Source organism: Peromyscus leucopus, chromosome 1 (genome assembly GCF_004664715.2).
Source record: "Peromyscus leucopus breed LL Stock chromosome 1, UCI_PerLeu_2.1, whole genome shotgun sequence".
NCBI lineage: Eukaryota > Metazoa > Chordata > Mammalia > Rodentia > Cricetidae > Peromyscus > Peromyscus leucopus.
In genome coordinates this window covers 83,559,649-83,577,189 of record NC_051063.1, presented here as the reverse complement: position 1 = coordinate 83,577,189, position 17,541 = coordinate 83,559,649, and the positions used below count along the sequence as shown (strand labels likewise).

Sequence of the window (17,541 nt, the reverse complement as noted above, 5' to 3'; positions counted from 1 at the left end):
CTCTGCTTCCTGCTTTGGAGACCAGGCTGGGCTTGAACTTTCAATTCTCCTGCCTCAGCCTCGTGAGTACCAGGATTGCCAGGGGTGTCATCGTTTTTATAACCTGTACTGAGTACCTGGTAAATGCAGACTGATACCTGGCATGAGGGGGTCAGAGTTAGTCAGAACTGGCAGCAATAGCGGTGGGGGCAGTGTTAGTTGGCAGGTGTTGTTTACTTGTTTATTTAGAGTGAGACTTCATTGTGGCAGGCTTGCTTTAGGGTCACCCGCGCTCTGGGAGCAAATCCCTCACCCATACTCTGTAAGGAGGCCCTATAAACTCCTTGCTTCCCCAAGTCGGACTTGGCTGGACTTGCACACCGCTTTGTGTCGGAACCCTTTAAGGAAGGGTAGCTGTTTGTTTAGGTCTCACCAGGGAAGGGGATTGCAACACAGGCTTTCTCAGTGACCCTGTAGCTCACAGTTTTTGCATGACCAGGTAGTCAGTAAGCCCCAGGGATGCTGATGACTCTGCTTTCATGATTCTATGATTACAGGCATATACCACCTGTTCGGTTGTGATATAGTAAAGCCTCTTGGTGGATGGGTACAACCAGGTTATTACCATGAAGCGCAGAGGCAGGAGCCCTTGGTTTTCTGCTGTCAGCGTTTACACCACCCTGCCTCTTGTGAATGAATCCGGCTGATGAGGATTATTGTTTAAGAAAGCAGCTAACATTTCCTACTATTCTCTTTCCTGTGTTACTTCGCCACATTGCACATGTTCCTCAGGTTGCCATGGAGTTGTGGCTCCCTCTTCAGATGACATCTTTAAGTTAGCTGAAGCCAACGCCTGCTGGGACCCTGAGGTCCTTCTCTGCATGGAGGAAGACACTTTTATCAGGAATGTGGAACTGCTAGGGGCCGTGAAGGGTTTTAGCCGGCCTCAGCTGATGGTCCTGAAGGAGAAGGCAATCCAGGTAAGCCTACCTCAGGGAGGAACATCAATAAAAAAGCAAGCAAGTACCAGTATGCAATCCCATCCTTTCTGCTTGTGAACCCTTGAGGCCCTGCACCTGTATCACTTGGTTGAAATTTTGTTGCCTCTTAATGGTGTGGCCATGATTTCCTCATCTGAGAAATGGGCAAACTGTTAGTAATTCTGTCCTTAGGGCAGAGGCAGAACACAGATGATTGTGTCTCAGCCATTCAAGTTCTGTGCATATTCTGACCTACACTGCTTGCAAGAGTACTACCTTCCTTTCCTCCTCTTGGAGAACCCCAACAGCTGTCTACAGCTGGCCTCCCAGCTGCTGCAGATTCATCTGAAAGCAGGAAAAGGGGTGAAAGGGATTGGAAGTAGTTTATCATTGTCATTTTAAAAAGTTGCCTTTAATCTCAGCACTGGGGGGCAGAGGCAGGCAGATCTTTGTGACTTTGAGGCCAGCCTGGTCTACATAGCAAGCTCCTAGACAGCCAGGGCTTTACAGAGAAACCCGGTCTTGGAACAACAAAAACAAAAACAAGCATATCCCTTTTAGGGTCTGGGGAAATGGTTCACTGGGTAAAGCACTTTCCTTGAAAGTGTGAAGACTGGAGTTTGGAATCCTAGCACTCAAGTAAAAGCAGGTGGCCCGGGGGCCCAGTATAATCCCACCCCTTGGGAGGTGGAGACAGAGGGATGCCTGGAATAAGCTGGTTTAGCCCAGGAAACCACATCACTGAGCTCGGGTTCAAGTGAGAGACTCTGCCTCTCTCTAATCAGTGGAGAGAGATCGAGAAAGACACCTGATCCCAACCCCTGAACTCCATAGGCACACACACATACACTCACATTCACCCTCCACATACATGTACCCATACATGTGTGGACACACACACATGCCCCACAGGCACACACTCAAAAGTGCCAAGAACATTATAGCTGTTGCGATCGGAGAGTAATCCAGTTACCCTCATGGGATAGAGGAGTTGTTAAAATTATATTTATGTTTCTGATTTTTATGTAGGTAACCCAAGCTTATAATAGAAATATCAGAAAATATGGCTGAGGAGATAGTCCTATTGGCAATGTGCTTCCTATAAAAGCATGAGGGCCTGTGTTCCATGCACAGGATCCATAGGAAACATTCAGGCATGGTGTGCAAGCTTATAGTCCCAGAGCCAGGAAGTAGAGGCAGGAAGATTCCCTGGGGGTTAATGACCAACCAGCTTATGTGGTGAGCTTCAGGCAAGGGCGAGAGACCCTGTAAGATGTCTAACCTACATGCAATTTAAGATGGATGGTATCTGAAGAAAGACATCTGAGGATGTTCCACTTGGCCTTGCATACACATGCACCTGCTCACTCACACATATCTGCACACACACGAACACACAAACACACAGATACATAAGAAAATATAGTCAGAAAATAATAAAGAAGATGAGTGATAATGTTTTTTTTACCAGGCATCGTTGATATTTTGGGACCAGATTTGAAGTATCACATATATATGGATATATATATTGTATATATGGATATAAAATATATAGATTTCATATGTGTACTATGTGTGGTCATCCTTAGTACCTATGGAAAGCTGATTACAGGACCTCTACAGGTACTAAAATCCATGGATGCTTGGGTCCCTTATGTAAAATGGTGTGGTATTTGCAAAGAGCCCACCTTACACAGTACAACGTAAATTCCATTTAGGTAGTTGTTACAATCACTTAGGGTGTCCTCTAAGCAATCTGTTCCAGGAGGAGAAATGTTCAGTCCATTTGTAGTGTTTTTGGTGGTGCTGGGTCTAGCAGCCAGGGCCCTCCACAAGCAAGGCAAGTACTCTACCACTGAGTGCAAGCTACAGACCCAGATGTAATTTTAAAAGAATATTTTTACCGTAGAGGTTGTTGTGTCTGCAGCTCTCAGAACATGCAGATACAAGATAGCTTGGTTCACATATATCTGTTACAAATATGATATCACACTCATTATTCAGTAGCTTGTTTTCCGCAAGCAGTGTGTTTTTCTGTATCGGAAAGATAAATATACATCAGTGTTTTGTGACTGGTCTTTATTTAGCTAGTCATTAAGCTTTGGGTTCTTTGAATTTTTTATAAATGCCTCATGCCAGCCAGCTTTCTGCTGTTGTGACAAAGTGCCCAAGTCAGGACAGCTTACTCGACACCTGAGCTGTGAACTCGGTGTCAGAGGCTGTGTTCCGTAGTCAGCTGGCTCTTGGTTTGGGTCCGAGTCATACAGAACATCAGGGTAGAGAGGGCATGATGAAGCATAGGTGTTCACTCACGGCAGCCAGGGGAGGGGAATGATGATGACAGACAGACAGACAGATAGACAGACAGAGGCTCTCCAGTATCCTTTAAAGGCTTGTGCCCACATGACTTTCTTCTTCCAGTAGTCCTCACATCTTAATAGTCCATTTGGCTATGAGCTCATCAATGGATTAATTGCTCAATGGGGTTAATGCCTCCATGGCCCAACCACCTCTTAGGAGTACCACCAGCTGGAAGCCAAGCCCTCAATGCATGGGCTCTTGGGGGAATGCTTCATATTCAAACCCTCAATAGGCCTTTGTACATGTTTAAACATACAGCTTTGAGCACTGGCCTCAATTTTCTTAGGCTAAATACCCAGAAGTAGATTTCCCCCAGTGAAAGACTATCAACTCCTACAAGACTTTTGGCATGAACTGGTACAAAAAGCTCTCTCTCTCTCATTGTGCGCTCGCGCGCGTGCGTACGTGCGTGCGTGCATGCGTGCGTGCATGCGTGCGTGCGTGCGTGCATGTGTGTGTGTGTGTGTGTGTGTGTGTGTGTGTGTGTGTGATTCACTCTATGTCTGTTTCAAATACTGGATTTCTTTGGACTGTTATAAAATACCTTATGTTGATTAACTTATAAACAACAGAATTTATTCCTTACAATTCTGGTAGCTAAGAAGTCTACGATCAAGACACTGACAAATTCAATGTCCAGTGAGGGTGAATTTCTCTTAGGTGACCATTTCCTCCAGCATCTTGCCCTCATACAGTGGAAGTGGCCAGAGAGCTCTTGAGGCAGGAATTCTGTTTCTGAGGGTGGAGACATTTTCTGATACCATCATATTTGGGATTAAGTCTCAGTGGTGGATTTTGGGAGGCTATTAAGTATAGAACATAGCAGGTGATGTCACTAACATTTGGTCTGGTCTCTTTTTCTCCTACCCAAAGGTTTGGGACCTGCCCTCCCACTGGAAACAACACCACATTGTCTCCCTGGGACACATTGCTTTGGCTCTCAATGAAAGTGAGTTAGAGCAGCTGGACCTTAGCTCCATAGACACCGTAACATCCCTGGGAGAGCAGACAGAATGGACCCCAGGACAGGTGGGTAGATGTTCCTGGGTCTTTTAAAGATTCTTGTTCCTGCTGGGCGGTGGTGGTGCTTGCCTTTAATCCCAGTACTTGGGAGACAGAGGCAGGTGGATCTCTGTGAGTTCAAGGCCAGCCTGGTGTACAGAGTGAGATCCAGGAAAGGCACAAAGCTACACAGAAAAACCCTGTCTCAAAAAACCAAAAAAAAAAAAAAAAAAAAAAAGATTCTTGTTCCCTTAGTTGCTCATGTTTGACTCTGCATCCCTAGACAGATTTTTAGTATTTATAATAGTTTCTTTTGTGTCCTTGCTAATATTTCATCACCATTGTCATTTCTCAGTATTTTTAAAAAGAGATTTATTTTTATTGTTAAAAATTTGTGTGTGTGTGTGTGTACATCATGTGTGTGAAGGTACAGTTGGAGGGAAGAAGATGTCATCAGTTCCTTTGGAGCTGGAGTTTCAGGGGGTTATGAACTGCCCAATGTGTGTGATGGAGATTGAACTCTGGTCCTCTGGAGGAGCAGCAAGTGCTCCCAACCACAAAGCCATCTTTCTAGCTCCTCTCAGCCTGTATCTATGGACTGATTTTTCTCCTAATTAAGGGTTATGTGTATTTGAAAGCCTAGTAATTTTTCACTTGATCTGAGCCAAAGGCAGGGAAACATGGCACTTAGGAATTTTGACTGATTGATGGGCAGTGTGAACTTTGCATTGTTAAGAGTTTGGTTTAGTTATAGTTCCTTAAAAATATCAGGCTTTGCTCTGATCTATGTAAGTGCTTGCAGATAATTTTTATCCATTTGTTGCATTCTTTTGAACTTTATTGGGGAGAAGTGATCTTTATTCTGTGGTTAATGTACTTCCTTCATTGAGATACAAGTTTTCTAAGGAGTCTACCTATTTTCCATGGATATCAAGGTATCTCCACTCTGCTGGCAACTCCACGTGAAGGTTAAGAACTGCCTAGCCTACCACCTTCTGCTGGCTCTTGCCCTCTGTGTGGTTTCATTCCTGACATCCTGCTACACGGAAATCAGGACTCAGTACTCAAGAAGACTTCTTTGCTGATTGCTAGAACTCTCTCTGTACGATTTCCTCCTCTTTCTTTGCCCCTGAAATGAGAGGTGTTTTGGCCTTCCTGAACTTGGGCTTGTCTCTCATCTTTTTGTATAATTATTTATAGAAAAACCCAGACTGTCAGTTCTCCGAGGCTGCTCTTATGGGAAGAAAACATTCTAAGAGTTCGATTTCATTTCTCTGGGGACTATCTGTGATATTTACACTGGCTTAGGCTAGATCCTGGGTAAAGAAATTGTATCCATAAAAGATGACTAGCACATATATTTTTTTCCTTAAAAATATATAGTTACACATGCATGTTTCATCGCATAATAAATATATATTGAATAAATGAATGCTAAGATACTCTCGTCTTCCAGAGGTTAGGAAACATGGATTGCTACTTGGGAAGTGCTGAGATTTGAACTGGTGGGGGGAGTAGCTTCCTAGGTTTGTTTTTTTGACCTTTGATCTATGTCTTCAGCGCAGCTAGGATCCACTGGGATCCATTGGTCTTTCTTGCCTTCTGATATGAAAAGTGCCTCTGGGGGACAATTTCAAGACTTACTTTTTTTTTTTTTTTATTTACCTTGATTCATTGTTACTTTTACATGCTCCCTGGTTGTTCAATATTTTAATATCATCACTTCCTGTATTTTGTTCAGTTTTCTAGTTGTTTGTGATGGGTTGAAAGTCTGTTTGGTTGTTAATCTCCTGTGAGCTAAAGAAGCCCCAGAATTTTAGTTTTGATGCGATGAGGCCTTTGGAGTTATCTAGTCCTAAGTGCCTCTGTGTTAGCGTCATCCTTGGACAGCTATCCCTCGGTGGTTATGTTCAGCACTAGGTTTACCTAGTTAGCAGCTCCATCAACATGTGTCTCTGAGTCATTTCTTATATTAGAAAGCTCCACCACTAACTCCACTCATGTACTTGTTCAGCCCTAGCAGCTACTCCTGTCTGGGGTAGAAGGTGTTCATTGGTTCTGCCTGCTACAGTGAGCAGAGTCCTGTCTCTAGGACTGCATGGTGATCTGAGAGCCGGGAAGGGTGTATGGAAAGCAGATTAAACCCTTCCCACGAAGATCTTCAGTCTAAGTTCCTAGAACCTGTACATAGAGTTTGTTCCCCAGCAGGAAGGGACTTCACAGATGGAAGTCATGTAAAGTCCTTGAGAGGGAGGCTGGGCACTTGCTGCTCTTGCAGAGGACCTAGGTTCAATTCCCAGCACTCACAATGTATGGCTCACAACCTGCCCTTACTCCAATTCCAGGGGATCTGATGTCTTCTTCTGGTTTCCACAGGTACTTGCACACATAAGGTGCATGCACATACACTCAGGCACACACCCATACACGTCAAAAGATTTTTGAAGACATTGAGATGTAAATGTGATCATAAGGTGCCTATAAGAGGGAGCCAGGACGCCACAGCCATAGAAGATGATTCAACAATGAAAGCAGATGGAAATAGGGGTTTTGAGGTGCTAGGCTGATGGTTTTAAAGATGGAATATGTGGCCATGAATTAAGGAATGAACTAACCAGTAGCTAGAAAAAGCAAGGAAATGTATTCTCTCTAAAGCCCTCAAATGAAACACAGCCTACAGATTCATTTTAGGACTTAAAGGCTCCAGAACTATAAGTGAATACATCTGTTTTCCCACCAGGTTGGTGGTAATTTGTAGCAGCAGCAAGATAAGACTAATGCAGAGTAGTTGAAAAAAGGAAAAGTAGTGGTGTTACTAAGCCAAGGGGGATGGGTGTTGGGCTCTTCTTTCATTAGGTTTTTGTAATGATGTCCTATGATTCTGAGTGGCACCTTTCAAATACAGCATGGTGTGAGTCTTGCCTTGCCTGGAGCAGGGCAATCTGGAGATCCCAGTTGTGAGAATTAAATGAATTAAAAAATAAAATGTGTTGAACAATGATGTGTAAAGGTCAGGAAAACAACTGTTGTGCTAGTTACCGTTCTCACCGTTAGGACATAACACCAGACGGGGAGCTATTGAAGGAAGGAAGGGTCTTCTGGCTCCCAGTTTGAGGGGACATATTCCATTCTGGCGAGGAAGGTGTGGCTTCAGGAAAGGCAAGCATGGCTGCAGTAGAAAGGCCAGCTGGTCACACTGACTGGCAGTCAGGAAGCAGAAAGTGGACAGGAAATCAGGTCAGCCGATAAGCTTCAAGGCTCACTTCCCAGTGATTCACTTCCTCCAGCAAAGTCCACTTCCTGTAGCTTCCACATCCTTCCCAAACAGTGCTACAGCTGAGGACCAAGTGTTCAAGCTGGTGAACCTGTGGGGGACGTTTCACATTCAGACAACAGCTGCTTCCCTTATTCTTTTTACCATTGTCCTCAGCATCCTGTGTCACCAGGACCACAATCACTTCCCTTTCTGAGTTGGTTTTCCTGTTTGCAGAATGAAGGATGAAACCCAATAAACAGAAGTTCTTTCCCCTAACATTCTGCAGTCCCATGGTTCTCTGACTCTAAAACTGGTTTTGACTAGTTTGGGAAGTGCCACATTCCATTCCTGATATTAAAATGATTTTATTTGCAGCCTGGAAGAAACCGAAAAATAGATCCAACTTAGAAGCTGCAGCATCCCTTTCCCTGCGTGCCAGTTTTAATTCCCGTGGATGGCAGCGAGATATATCAATATGTTTGAAAAGGATATGAAAACGTAACATTTGCATATATCATTTGCAGTCAGTTCTTCAACTTCAGCCTCCAATCAAACCTTTAAATGCATGTTCCTAGATTAATAGTAGGACCTGGAGGAACTACATTAGCAGATAGTTCAGCTTAAAACCTAATATAAGGGGGAAAAACTATTATAGGAGCCAGAGGGATGAACAGAGAGATTGAAATCTTACAGCTACTCATTTTTCAGTGGTTAATATTGCCTACAAGTGTTGGTATTAATTGTCTCAGAATCATTACACATACACTGGTCCAGTCATTCAAGGAAATATATTTTGACTTATCACCTTGCAGGCTGAGCTTGCATTTTTTGGGTTCCAGGTGCAAGGACAATTTAATGCCACATCTTCAAAGCAATTTTATTTGAATTGTAATTTTGCACTTTCATCTTAAAATGGGCATCCATGATACTTGAGGACCACAAATTGCCATGAGTCAACTAGTAAAATCTGATTGCGAAGATTTAATAAGAAAAATTCAGTCTGTGGTCACACCACTCTGAATGATCTGCTCTTGTCTGATCTTGGAAGCTAGGTAGGGTGGGGCCTGCCTAGCTAGTACTCGAGACTGTCCGGGGATACTGGGTGCTGTTGAATCTCTGTGTTTTCCCTCCAGAGGCAAACATCTTTATTTCTTTATTGGATAAGACAACTGTGGTGTCCCACTGCCTGGGTGTTAAAATCTTGGTGTGTGTGTGTGTGTGTGTGTGTGTGTGTGTGTGTGTGTGTGTGTGTATGTGTGTGTATGTGTGTGTGCACGTGCACGCACCCTAGGTTGATATTGAAGGTCTTCCTCATTTTTTCTCCACTTTATTCAGGGTCTCTTAATTGAACTCAGATCTCATTGATTTGGCTAGTCTAGCTTGCTCTGGAGATCCCTGTCTATAGCTCTGGAGTGACAGAATTACAGGTGGGCTTCCATGCTGACCTGGCATTAATGTGGGTTCTTGAGATTTGAGTTCCCATCTTCGCACTTACACAGTAGGCACTTTCCCCACTGAGCCATGGCCCCAGCCTCTGTCTGAGTGAGGGAAGGAGTTGGCTGATGCTTGTCCTGGCTACTGTTCTGTTGCCATGACAAAACACCACGCCCAAGGCAACCCATAAAAGAAAGTGTTTACTTTGGGGGCTCACAGTTCTAGAGGGTGAGTCCATGGCTATCATGGTGGTGAACACAGCAGCAGGCAGGCATGGCACTGGAAGAGTGGCTGAGGGCTTACACCTGATCCACAATCACAAGGCAGGGGCAGTATGGTGCTAACTGGAAATGGTATGGGCTTTCAAAACCTTAAAGCCCAACCCCAGTGACATATTTACTTCAAGAAGGCCACACCTCCTAATCCTTCCCAAATAGTTCCACCAACTGGGCACCAAGCATTCAAACATGAATCTCTGGAGGACAGTCTCATTCAGACCACCACATTGCGCATAACGGAAAGTTCAAATTTGGAGTTCAGGTACAGCTTCATCTAGGAGCTTCAACACTATTGCTAGGAATCTAGCTCTCCCCATATCAAGGGACTCTGTTTTCTTTTGTATTTGCTTCATTCTGAGATAGGTAGGCCCTCTCAGTGTAGTGGGTTCTAGAAGATACCTGTGTATATCATTTCAAGGACCCCTGTGTGTTTCTTTCCAAGTTGAAGAAGAAAAACAAAAGCTTGTCAAATTAATCCAGCCAAAATTTTGGTTATTCCTGCCTGGCTCAATCACATGCCTAATCTAGAGTCAGTTGCTGTGGTCAGGCAGAGAAATGACATGATTAGGACAGGTCTAGGCCATGTCATTACCTGTGGATCCCATGATGCAGTTGGCTGCAGCTGAACGACGTGGGAGAAGGGGAGTAGGGCAGAGTGGTTTTCCACGGGACAAGTCTTGAGGTTTGAATAGCTTCTCTGCTGGAATTATGCAAGACCTGTAATCAGACCCTTAAACTTCATTGGAGACACCCCTGTGTAATTTTATTTTTAAGCACAAAAATCATTTATAGTCTTTGAAACTGAAGATTGAGGAAAGATACAGTTTTATAAAAAAGAGGGAAAGGAAAAATCACTTGAGCTTGAGCTTTCCATGTGGAAATGACATTTGCTTTTTAAAAGATTGATTTATTTTTATATATACAGTAGTCTATCTGAATGTATGCCTGCACACCAGAAGAGGGCACCAGATCTCATTAGGTGGTTGTGAGCCACCATGTGGTTGCTGGGAAGAGCAGTCAGCACTCTTAACCTCTGAGCCATCTCTCCAGCCCTACATTTGAATGGAACTAAAACACAGGGAATGGCTGGGTTTTAATAGTTGGGAATAGAGGAGTCCATTTCATATGGAGAAGATGGTTTGAGCAGAGTCAGGAAGGGGCAGGACATAGAAGGTTTTGCTGGAGAGTTGTGGGGATAGATGCTGGAAATATCCAGATCTGGATGTCCAAGAACTTGAACAGCCAAGCCACCTGGAAGTCATAATGGTTTTCAAATTAAAGAAATGGACAGATCTCTCTCTCTCTCTCTCTCTCTCTCTCTCTCTCTCTCTCTCTCTCTCTTTCTATAGGCTAAATCCATTCTACAGGCATTCCTTGAAGATTCAGGCTACCGTATCCAGGATCTGAAGAGTTTCCATTTGGTTGGACTTGGTTCCACTCTATGTGCTATGGACATCACTGAAATCCCACTTATAAAGACCTCAGAATTCAGGTAACCAAAATACAAGTGTGAAAAATGGCAAATGTTCTATTTACTCACACATTGACCATTCTATCCATCCATCCCTCCTATCACCTATATATCCAGCCATCTACCATCTGTGCACACATGCATCTACCCCTTCATCTACCCATCTACTTATTCATCTACTCATCCATCTGTACATCCATCATTCCATTTACACATCTATCATCCATCCATCCATCCATCCATCCATCCATCCATCCATCCATCCATCTATCCATCTCTCCTATCACCTGTATATCCAGCCATCTACCATCTGTGCACACATGCATTCACCCATTCACCCACCCATCTACTTATTCATCTACCCATCCATCCATCCATCTATCCATCTATCATTCCATTTACATATCATCCATCCATCCATCCATCTATCCATCCATCCATCCATCCATCCAGTTGCTCTCCACTTTCTTATCTTTGCCCCTTTTCTGTGCTAAAGTCGGCAATGGGACTCACTGAATCCTATCTAGGTGCTCAGATTATTTATTCTCTGTGTACTGCTTGATGGCTGGGGAATCCCCCAGGCTCACCAGATCCCTTCTCTCTACCCAGGGCAGTGATAGCCAGAATTGGGATGCTGCTCTGCAGCACCCCTGTCTTGGCTGGGTTTAAGAAGAAAGCAGAAGTTGTATTTGGGAGACCCACTGAGTGGACTAGCTCTATCTTGCAGGAACTTGGGACCATTGCAGGTAAGAGGTCCCTGAGCACATCCCCTGCCTTCAAGTTGAAAACTGGGACTAAAATAAAACGGAATGGAACAAAGTAATAATTTTTGGCCACATTGAAGTAAACATGAAGGAGTTCCAGTAGAATCTGGATGTCAAGACTTAAGTTGCTGGGGACAGTGTCTACAAGTCTCCATTTAAAATGAGTCCTCCTGGGGATTCTTGTGCATGCTATAGTTTAAGAAAAAACAAAACACTGGTCTAGAATTTGATTTGATTGGCCCCTAAATAGATTTATACTCAATCTTAAAGTGTATAAATGAACCTCCTTCTTGGTATACACTCCACTGTAGGAGGCCAATCAGGGCTAATGTGACCCACATATTTTCCTGAGTTGATTACAGAGCTGGGTTCCCTAGCTGGCTTTCTGGTGTGGTAAGGGATAGTGCTTTCCTGAGACTCTATCTTTACATTATGCAGAGCCATTAACAACACTGTGGAGCTCCTGCAGCTTGAGCTGAACCCTCGTTGTGATTCTTTCTCTCCCTAGCTGGATTAACTAAGGCAGAGCTCCGAATGCTCGACAAGGCACTGATGCCCCATTTCCAGCCGTCAGCCATAAGATGCCTGCCGGGTGAGACGTTCAAAGTAGGTGCTCATGTCCTCTGGGAGAGATGGGAGCTTAACCTCGCTTCAGATCATACAGGGAAACAGGTGCCAGGCCTGGCTTCGTGGGACTTCCAGCCAGCCCTTTGCTTCTAGGGCCAGAGAAGATCTGCATGCCCACTGTGGATACCCACAGGATAACTTGAGCTGGTTTTTAAAGAAGTTTTTCTCCTTAAATTTTCATTTTATCTTATTGTTCTTTTTAGTCCTCTTCCCTTCATACCTGTGGTTACTGAGTTTCTATTTCTGGTGCTGTGATGAGTTCATAAATCCCTGTGCAAAGCCCCCCAGGTACATTTCAGAATTCAGAAGGTTTCAGGTTCTGTAAAGGTCACCCCGATGCATGGTATGTGCCCCATACCTCTAGCAGTGTCTGAGGGAGCATTCACAAGCAAACACATCCATTTTTTTTGGGAGACACCTGTGACAAATCACACTAAATACACTATAAATAGCCTCCCATCAATTCAGGTCAACTTCTGCTTGTTTGTCTTACACTTTGTAAAAAACAAAAACAAAAACAAAAACAAAAACAAAAACAAAAAAAAAAACCTTTCAGTTTTTAGAGTTCATGGACTTTGGATTTGTAAACAGGGATCATGGTGCTATGAACATTTCCTTTAAAATGAACTGGTGTTGAGATGTTTCTATTACTGGAAGAATAGTGACGAGTCCCGCACTGGCCCACGTGAGCTACTGTGGAAAATACCAGAGGAGCCTGGATCAGTTGAAGGAAGGGAGGCAGAGTTCTAGAAAGCATTCTTGCTTCCTTTCCATGAGCAAGATGAGGAGAGGGTTTGTGGGGACAGTCTGCTCTGATGAGATTGGGGTGACCTTGGTGTTTTTTTTGTGTGTGTGTTTACGTGTGTGTTTGTGTGTACAGACATGTGGAGGCCAGAGGACAACGTTGTGTGTTGTTTCTTTGTTGTTGTCCACCTTTTTATTTATTTAAAAAAATAAAATTAATGATTTAATTGTGTGTGTGTGTGTGTGTGTGTGTGTGTGTGTGTGTGTGTGTGTGTGCGTGCGTGCCATGGTGTATATGTGAAGGTCAGAAGACAACCTGAAATTCTTAGTCTCTCCTTCCACCATGTTAGTCCTCGGATCCAACTCCAGTCTTCAGGCTTGGCAGCAGGTGCCTTTACCGTGCTGAACTATCTTATTACCCTCCCCCTTTCCTTTCAAAACCTTTCATCTTGTATGCTCGGGTGTTTTCCTACATGTATGTCTGTGCACCACATATGTGCAGTGCCTGAGAGGCCAGAAGAGGGTGTTGCATCCCCTGAGACTGGAGATACAGACAGTTGTGAACCACCATGTGGGTGATGGGAATGGGCCTTGGGTCCTTTGGAAGAGCAGCAAACGCTCTTAACTGCCAACCCGTCCCCTCCCTCTGCAAGCCTTGAGACAGCATCCTTCTCTGGCCTAGAGCTCAGCCAAGGGCTTAGCCTGGCTGATGAGCAAGGGACTTAACTGCCTCTGCCTCCCCAGTGCTGGGATCCTGGCTGAGCTGACTCCCCAGCCTTTTCTGTTTTTTTCAGATAATGTCTTAATATATTGAAGTCCTAGCTTTTTGGGGGGATGCTTTAAAACAGTTAGGAGATGTGAGAGCTCTTCTGTCATGCCATCTTGTCCTAGTCTCACTGGAGCTAGCCACCAAGTCCTTTTGAAGCTGTGTGGCTTCAGAAGACACCTTGTTCACAGCCCTGAAGCCACAGTGCACCCAGCAGAGTCCCCCGCTTCTGCGGTCCATGGCAGTATTAACAGAAAACCACTGTCCTTGCCTTCCTCTGAGTTACCAGGAATCATCCTAGAGTATTCCAACAGTCATAACCGAAGGGACAGGGATTGGTTGGCCTTGGAGGTGAGTTCTCTGCATCACCTCAAAGCAAGTCCAGAAGCCTAGAGAGGCGACATAACTTGTTGAAGACCACACAGCTGTTATGTGCTCAGATTCAGGCTGGCATTCAGGTCAGAGCTCGCTTCATCAGTATTTTCTCCGGTGTAAAGTGATTAACAACACTGGATTAACAACGTGGAAAGCCAAGACCCCCTTTAACTTCTAGACTTCAAGGCAAACGTCTCAGTTTGGAGCTAGAATGGCTTAATATCCCTGTAACACTTTAAAAACCTACTGTAGTCTCTTTTTTAAGAGGCCAGGAGTTCGGTTGCTGTTGGTGGACAAATCAGACAGGGATTCAAATATAGTTTCTTTCAGCTTCTATATAATGCTTGTTCATGGTCACAGTACAAGGGTATGACAAAGTTATAAAGCTATGAGCAGATAAACGAGGTTTGGAAGATCCCGAGAGGGTGTACAGAGGGTCTCCCTCGACTTTCCTGCCTGCAGGAGCTGTCCACGGAGCAGATAGCCTCCTTGGGTCCTCAGAATGCTGCCTCGGTGACCGACTCCCAGCGTCTGCAGCTCAGCTCGGCACAGCTGCAGAGCCTCCAGAGGGCACTAGATGGCGCCAAGGCTCACTCCTGGCAGGATGATCCTGTGAGTGCCCGCCCGACCTCCAATGGGTCCCCAACAGGTGAGCAGCGCAGCCATTGCCTCAGCCACACCCAGAATCCCCTTCTCTGAGCCTTGGTCCACCCTGCAAGATAGGAAGGCTTCTATGATTGAGGGTGGAGGCTTGATAGACATTGTGTATTTACTCTCAAAGATTAGCCTGGAGTTCCCACCAAGCTTCTTTTGCACACTGTCAGCTCTCCCATCTTTGAAGCCACCTGGGGGATCTTTAAAAGTCTTTGAGTTCCCTGGATATGACCCAGAATCCGCCCAATCAGAATCTCTCAGGACTAAATTCATTTCAATGGCTCCTTTCATCCGCCTACTTGCTGTCCAGTATTAATCAACCTCTGCATCTCTCTTTGGTACCTACTGTGTCCCAAGTCTGCAGTAGGGGATGCAAGTAAGTGTGGATGCAAGTAAGACAGGTAAGGCCCTTGCCAATAAGATCTCAGAGCCATAAGACAAGGGAGGCGATAAGCAGGGCAGGTGATGGTAACTGGGGGTGGTGGTGAGCAAGATGGGGAGGGGGGAGGAAGAGGCAGGGTAAGTTTCCCAGAGCAGATGCCATTACCCCTGATGTTACAGATTTCTCTTCTTCCTCTTGCTGACTCCTCTCCTCTGCCCCTCAAAACTCTCTCACATTTTCCGGAATCCTGTCTTGAATGAGTACCACCTTTGGACTAGGTGTAGGTCTACACTTCTGGGGAGACAATTCACAGCAAGGCAGTCACACCATCTCTGCCCTCACAATAGTCATGTACGGGTGAGGGCAGACAGTGCTGGCATGACTCCGAGGCAGTGTGGTAGAGAGAGAGGATGATGGAGATGGATTGCACCCTGAGTTGGGGAGAGCATCTAAAAACACCCAAACTGGAAAGAGAACTTGGTACCTAACTAGAACTCCCTTCTCCCTCCCTTCTCTTTCTTAACAACCCCACTCTCCTTCCTCTGAGGATGTCGAATTGGGGACTTAGCAATTTCTGTGGACACTAATGGGAGTCATGTTCTTTGATATACTTGTCATTGTTTGCAAGTGTTCATTGGAACATAGAATGCATATGGTGTTTTGTATGATGATACACAAAATGGATAAAGCATATAGCTTTAAACACACAAGGCCTGAGAGGGATGTGAGGAACCTTTCTGTTTTGTCTCCTGTCTCCCAGTTTCCCAGCACCTCTCTCCAGGGGCAACCGACGTTGCCAGTGCCTGGGACATTTGTCTACATTGTCTGTACACACACAAATAAGTCAAGCCTACACAAGCCTTGCACTCTTTCGAGGACTTACCGCACCCTTGCTTTGTACCCTGCATCTTGGCTCCGATGATATGCTCAGAAGCATTCCATGCCCTATGTGGGAACTGAACAATGGCTGGCTGTAGGCTGAACCTTAAGTATCTAACCAGACCTGTAGAGTCTCTGTATGGCCAGGTTATCTTGTTTTCTGTTACAAAGGATGCAGCTGTGCAGTCTGCATCTGTCCCAGGGGCAAGTACACTTTTAAGCTAAGACATTGTCAAATCCTCTGCAGAGAGGTAGGTAACCGTTTTCTCTTGAAACAGCCATGTCAGAAAGGGACAAGGCAAGATCCTACATGCCCTTCTTCCATTTACCTCACAGCCATTGGGTGAACCCTTTTCTGGGGGGAGGGGGGGTCTGGCCCTTTCTCCATCTCTTGTTTCTTAAATACCTGGGAGTGATGCTTACATGAAGATGCCCCGCCCTCCCCCGCCTCCCCCTGCTCCTAAGAGTTCCTCAATCAGTATGCCCAGCCATGCATCCAGGCATCCGCAGCTTGGAAAAGCTCCCTGACTCCTTTGATTAAGGTGGGTCTGGCACATGCCGAGTCCCACAATTCCAGTTTGTTCCAGTTCCTCCATCACTCCCGTTTAAGGGATGAAGACATGGAGGTTTGCAGGTGAGAGGTCCGATTCCAGAGAGAGAAATGCAAGGAGTTGGGCATGATGCATCCGTCCTCTAGGGTCTACAGCAGCTTCACAGGCCTTCCTGTTTTGTGTTTCCTTTCAGGAGATCCCACTTCCCAGGGTCTTTGGCTTGGCTGTCCCCTGCTATTTCTGATGGCCAAGTCCCTATGTGGAGTGGCCTATTTGGTGATGCAAGAAGCTGGTGAAGGTGTGTAGAGAGGGAAGCTGCTTAGACTGTGGAAGACCTTTACCTGAAGAGCCTCAGTGAGGGCCAGGAGACTCCAGGGTCTTGGAAAAATAATTATTAAGAACCATCTCGCAAATTCTTAAGCCAGCCTGTCTCCCTAGTGGGTACTCTTTTACATCTCATGTTGGCTTGGAGACAGAGAAGCCATAGTGAGGGGGGGGGGGAGGGCGGAGGCTCTTTTAGCCAGGGTGTGATCTGGTTTTTAGTTTGGCTTGATTTCTCTTCCCCGGAGCATCAGGGTGCGTTGGATTTCTCCTTTGACACTTAGCTGGGCTGAAACAAATGAATCTCTCAACAGAAGCCAATATTCCTGCCTGATTGCTGCGACTAATTGATGTTTTGGTGGGCATCACATTGCTTGGAAATTAAAACATTTAACATGGCTCAGCATTAAATCAATTTTTAAATACATTTTCCAGATGTTTCTGTTTCCTTGGGAATCAGTGGAGTTAAGTTAACCTTTCTAAACATTTTTTATTTTGGGTAGAGGGTGTGGTTTTAAGCTGTTCTGAGCTTTGGCAAATGGGTTGAAATAAAAAGAAATAAAAATATATTGGATATGTCAATCATTGAAGCGATTTCTGATCAGTGCGGAAAACTCAGCCCTTATCCTCCCCACACTTGATCCTTCTGGGATGAACTTATTTCTAGAAATTGCCGGGTTCTTTTGGTCTTAGGGACAAGAAGTCAGAGCAATGGAA

The 17,541-nt window shown here is 45.0% G+C and overlaps 1 protein-coding gene across 1 annotated transcript in view; it reads left to right on the top strand.

The window, feature by feature from the left end:
• Window positions 1-17,251, top strand: part of Otoa (otoancorin) — an 85,484-nt gene extending 68,233 nt beyond the window's left edge. The window contains exons 24-30 of the mRNA XM_037210989.1: window positions 772-959; window positions 4,194-4,349; window positions 10,640-10,782; window positions 11,371-11,507; window positions 12,034-12,131; window positions 14,500-14,686; window positions 16,697-17,251. Coding sequence (XP_037066884.1) covers window positions 772-959; window positions 4,194-4,349; window positions 10,640-10,782; window positions 11,371-11,507; window positions 12,034-12,131; window positions 14,500-14,686; window positions 16,697-16,809 — 1,022 coding nt within the window. The 3' untranslated portion in view covers window positions 16,810-17,251. The remainder of the gene's footprint in view (window positions 1-771; window positions 960-4,193; window positions 4,350-10,639; window positions 10,783-11,370; window positions 11,508-12,033; window positions 12,132-14,499; window positions 14,687-16,696) is intronic.
• Window positions 17,252-17,541: the final 290 nt, after the last annotated feature.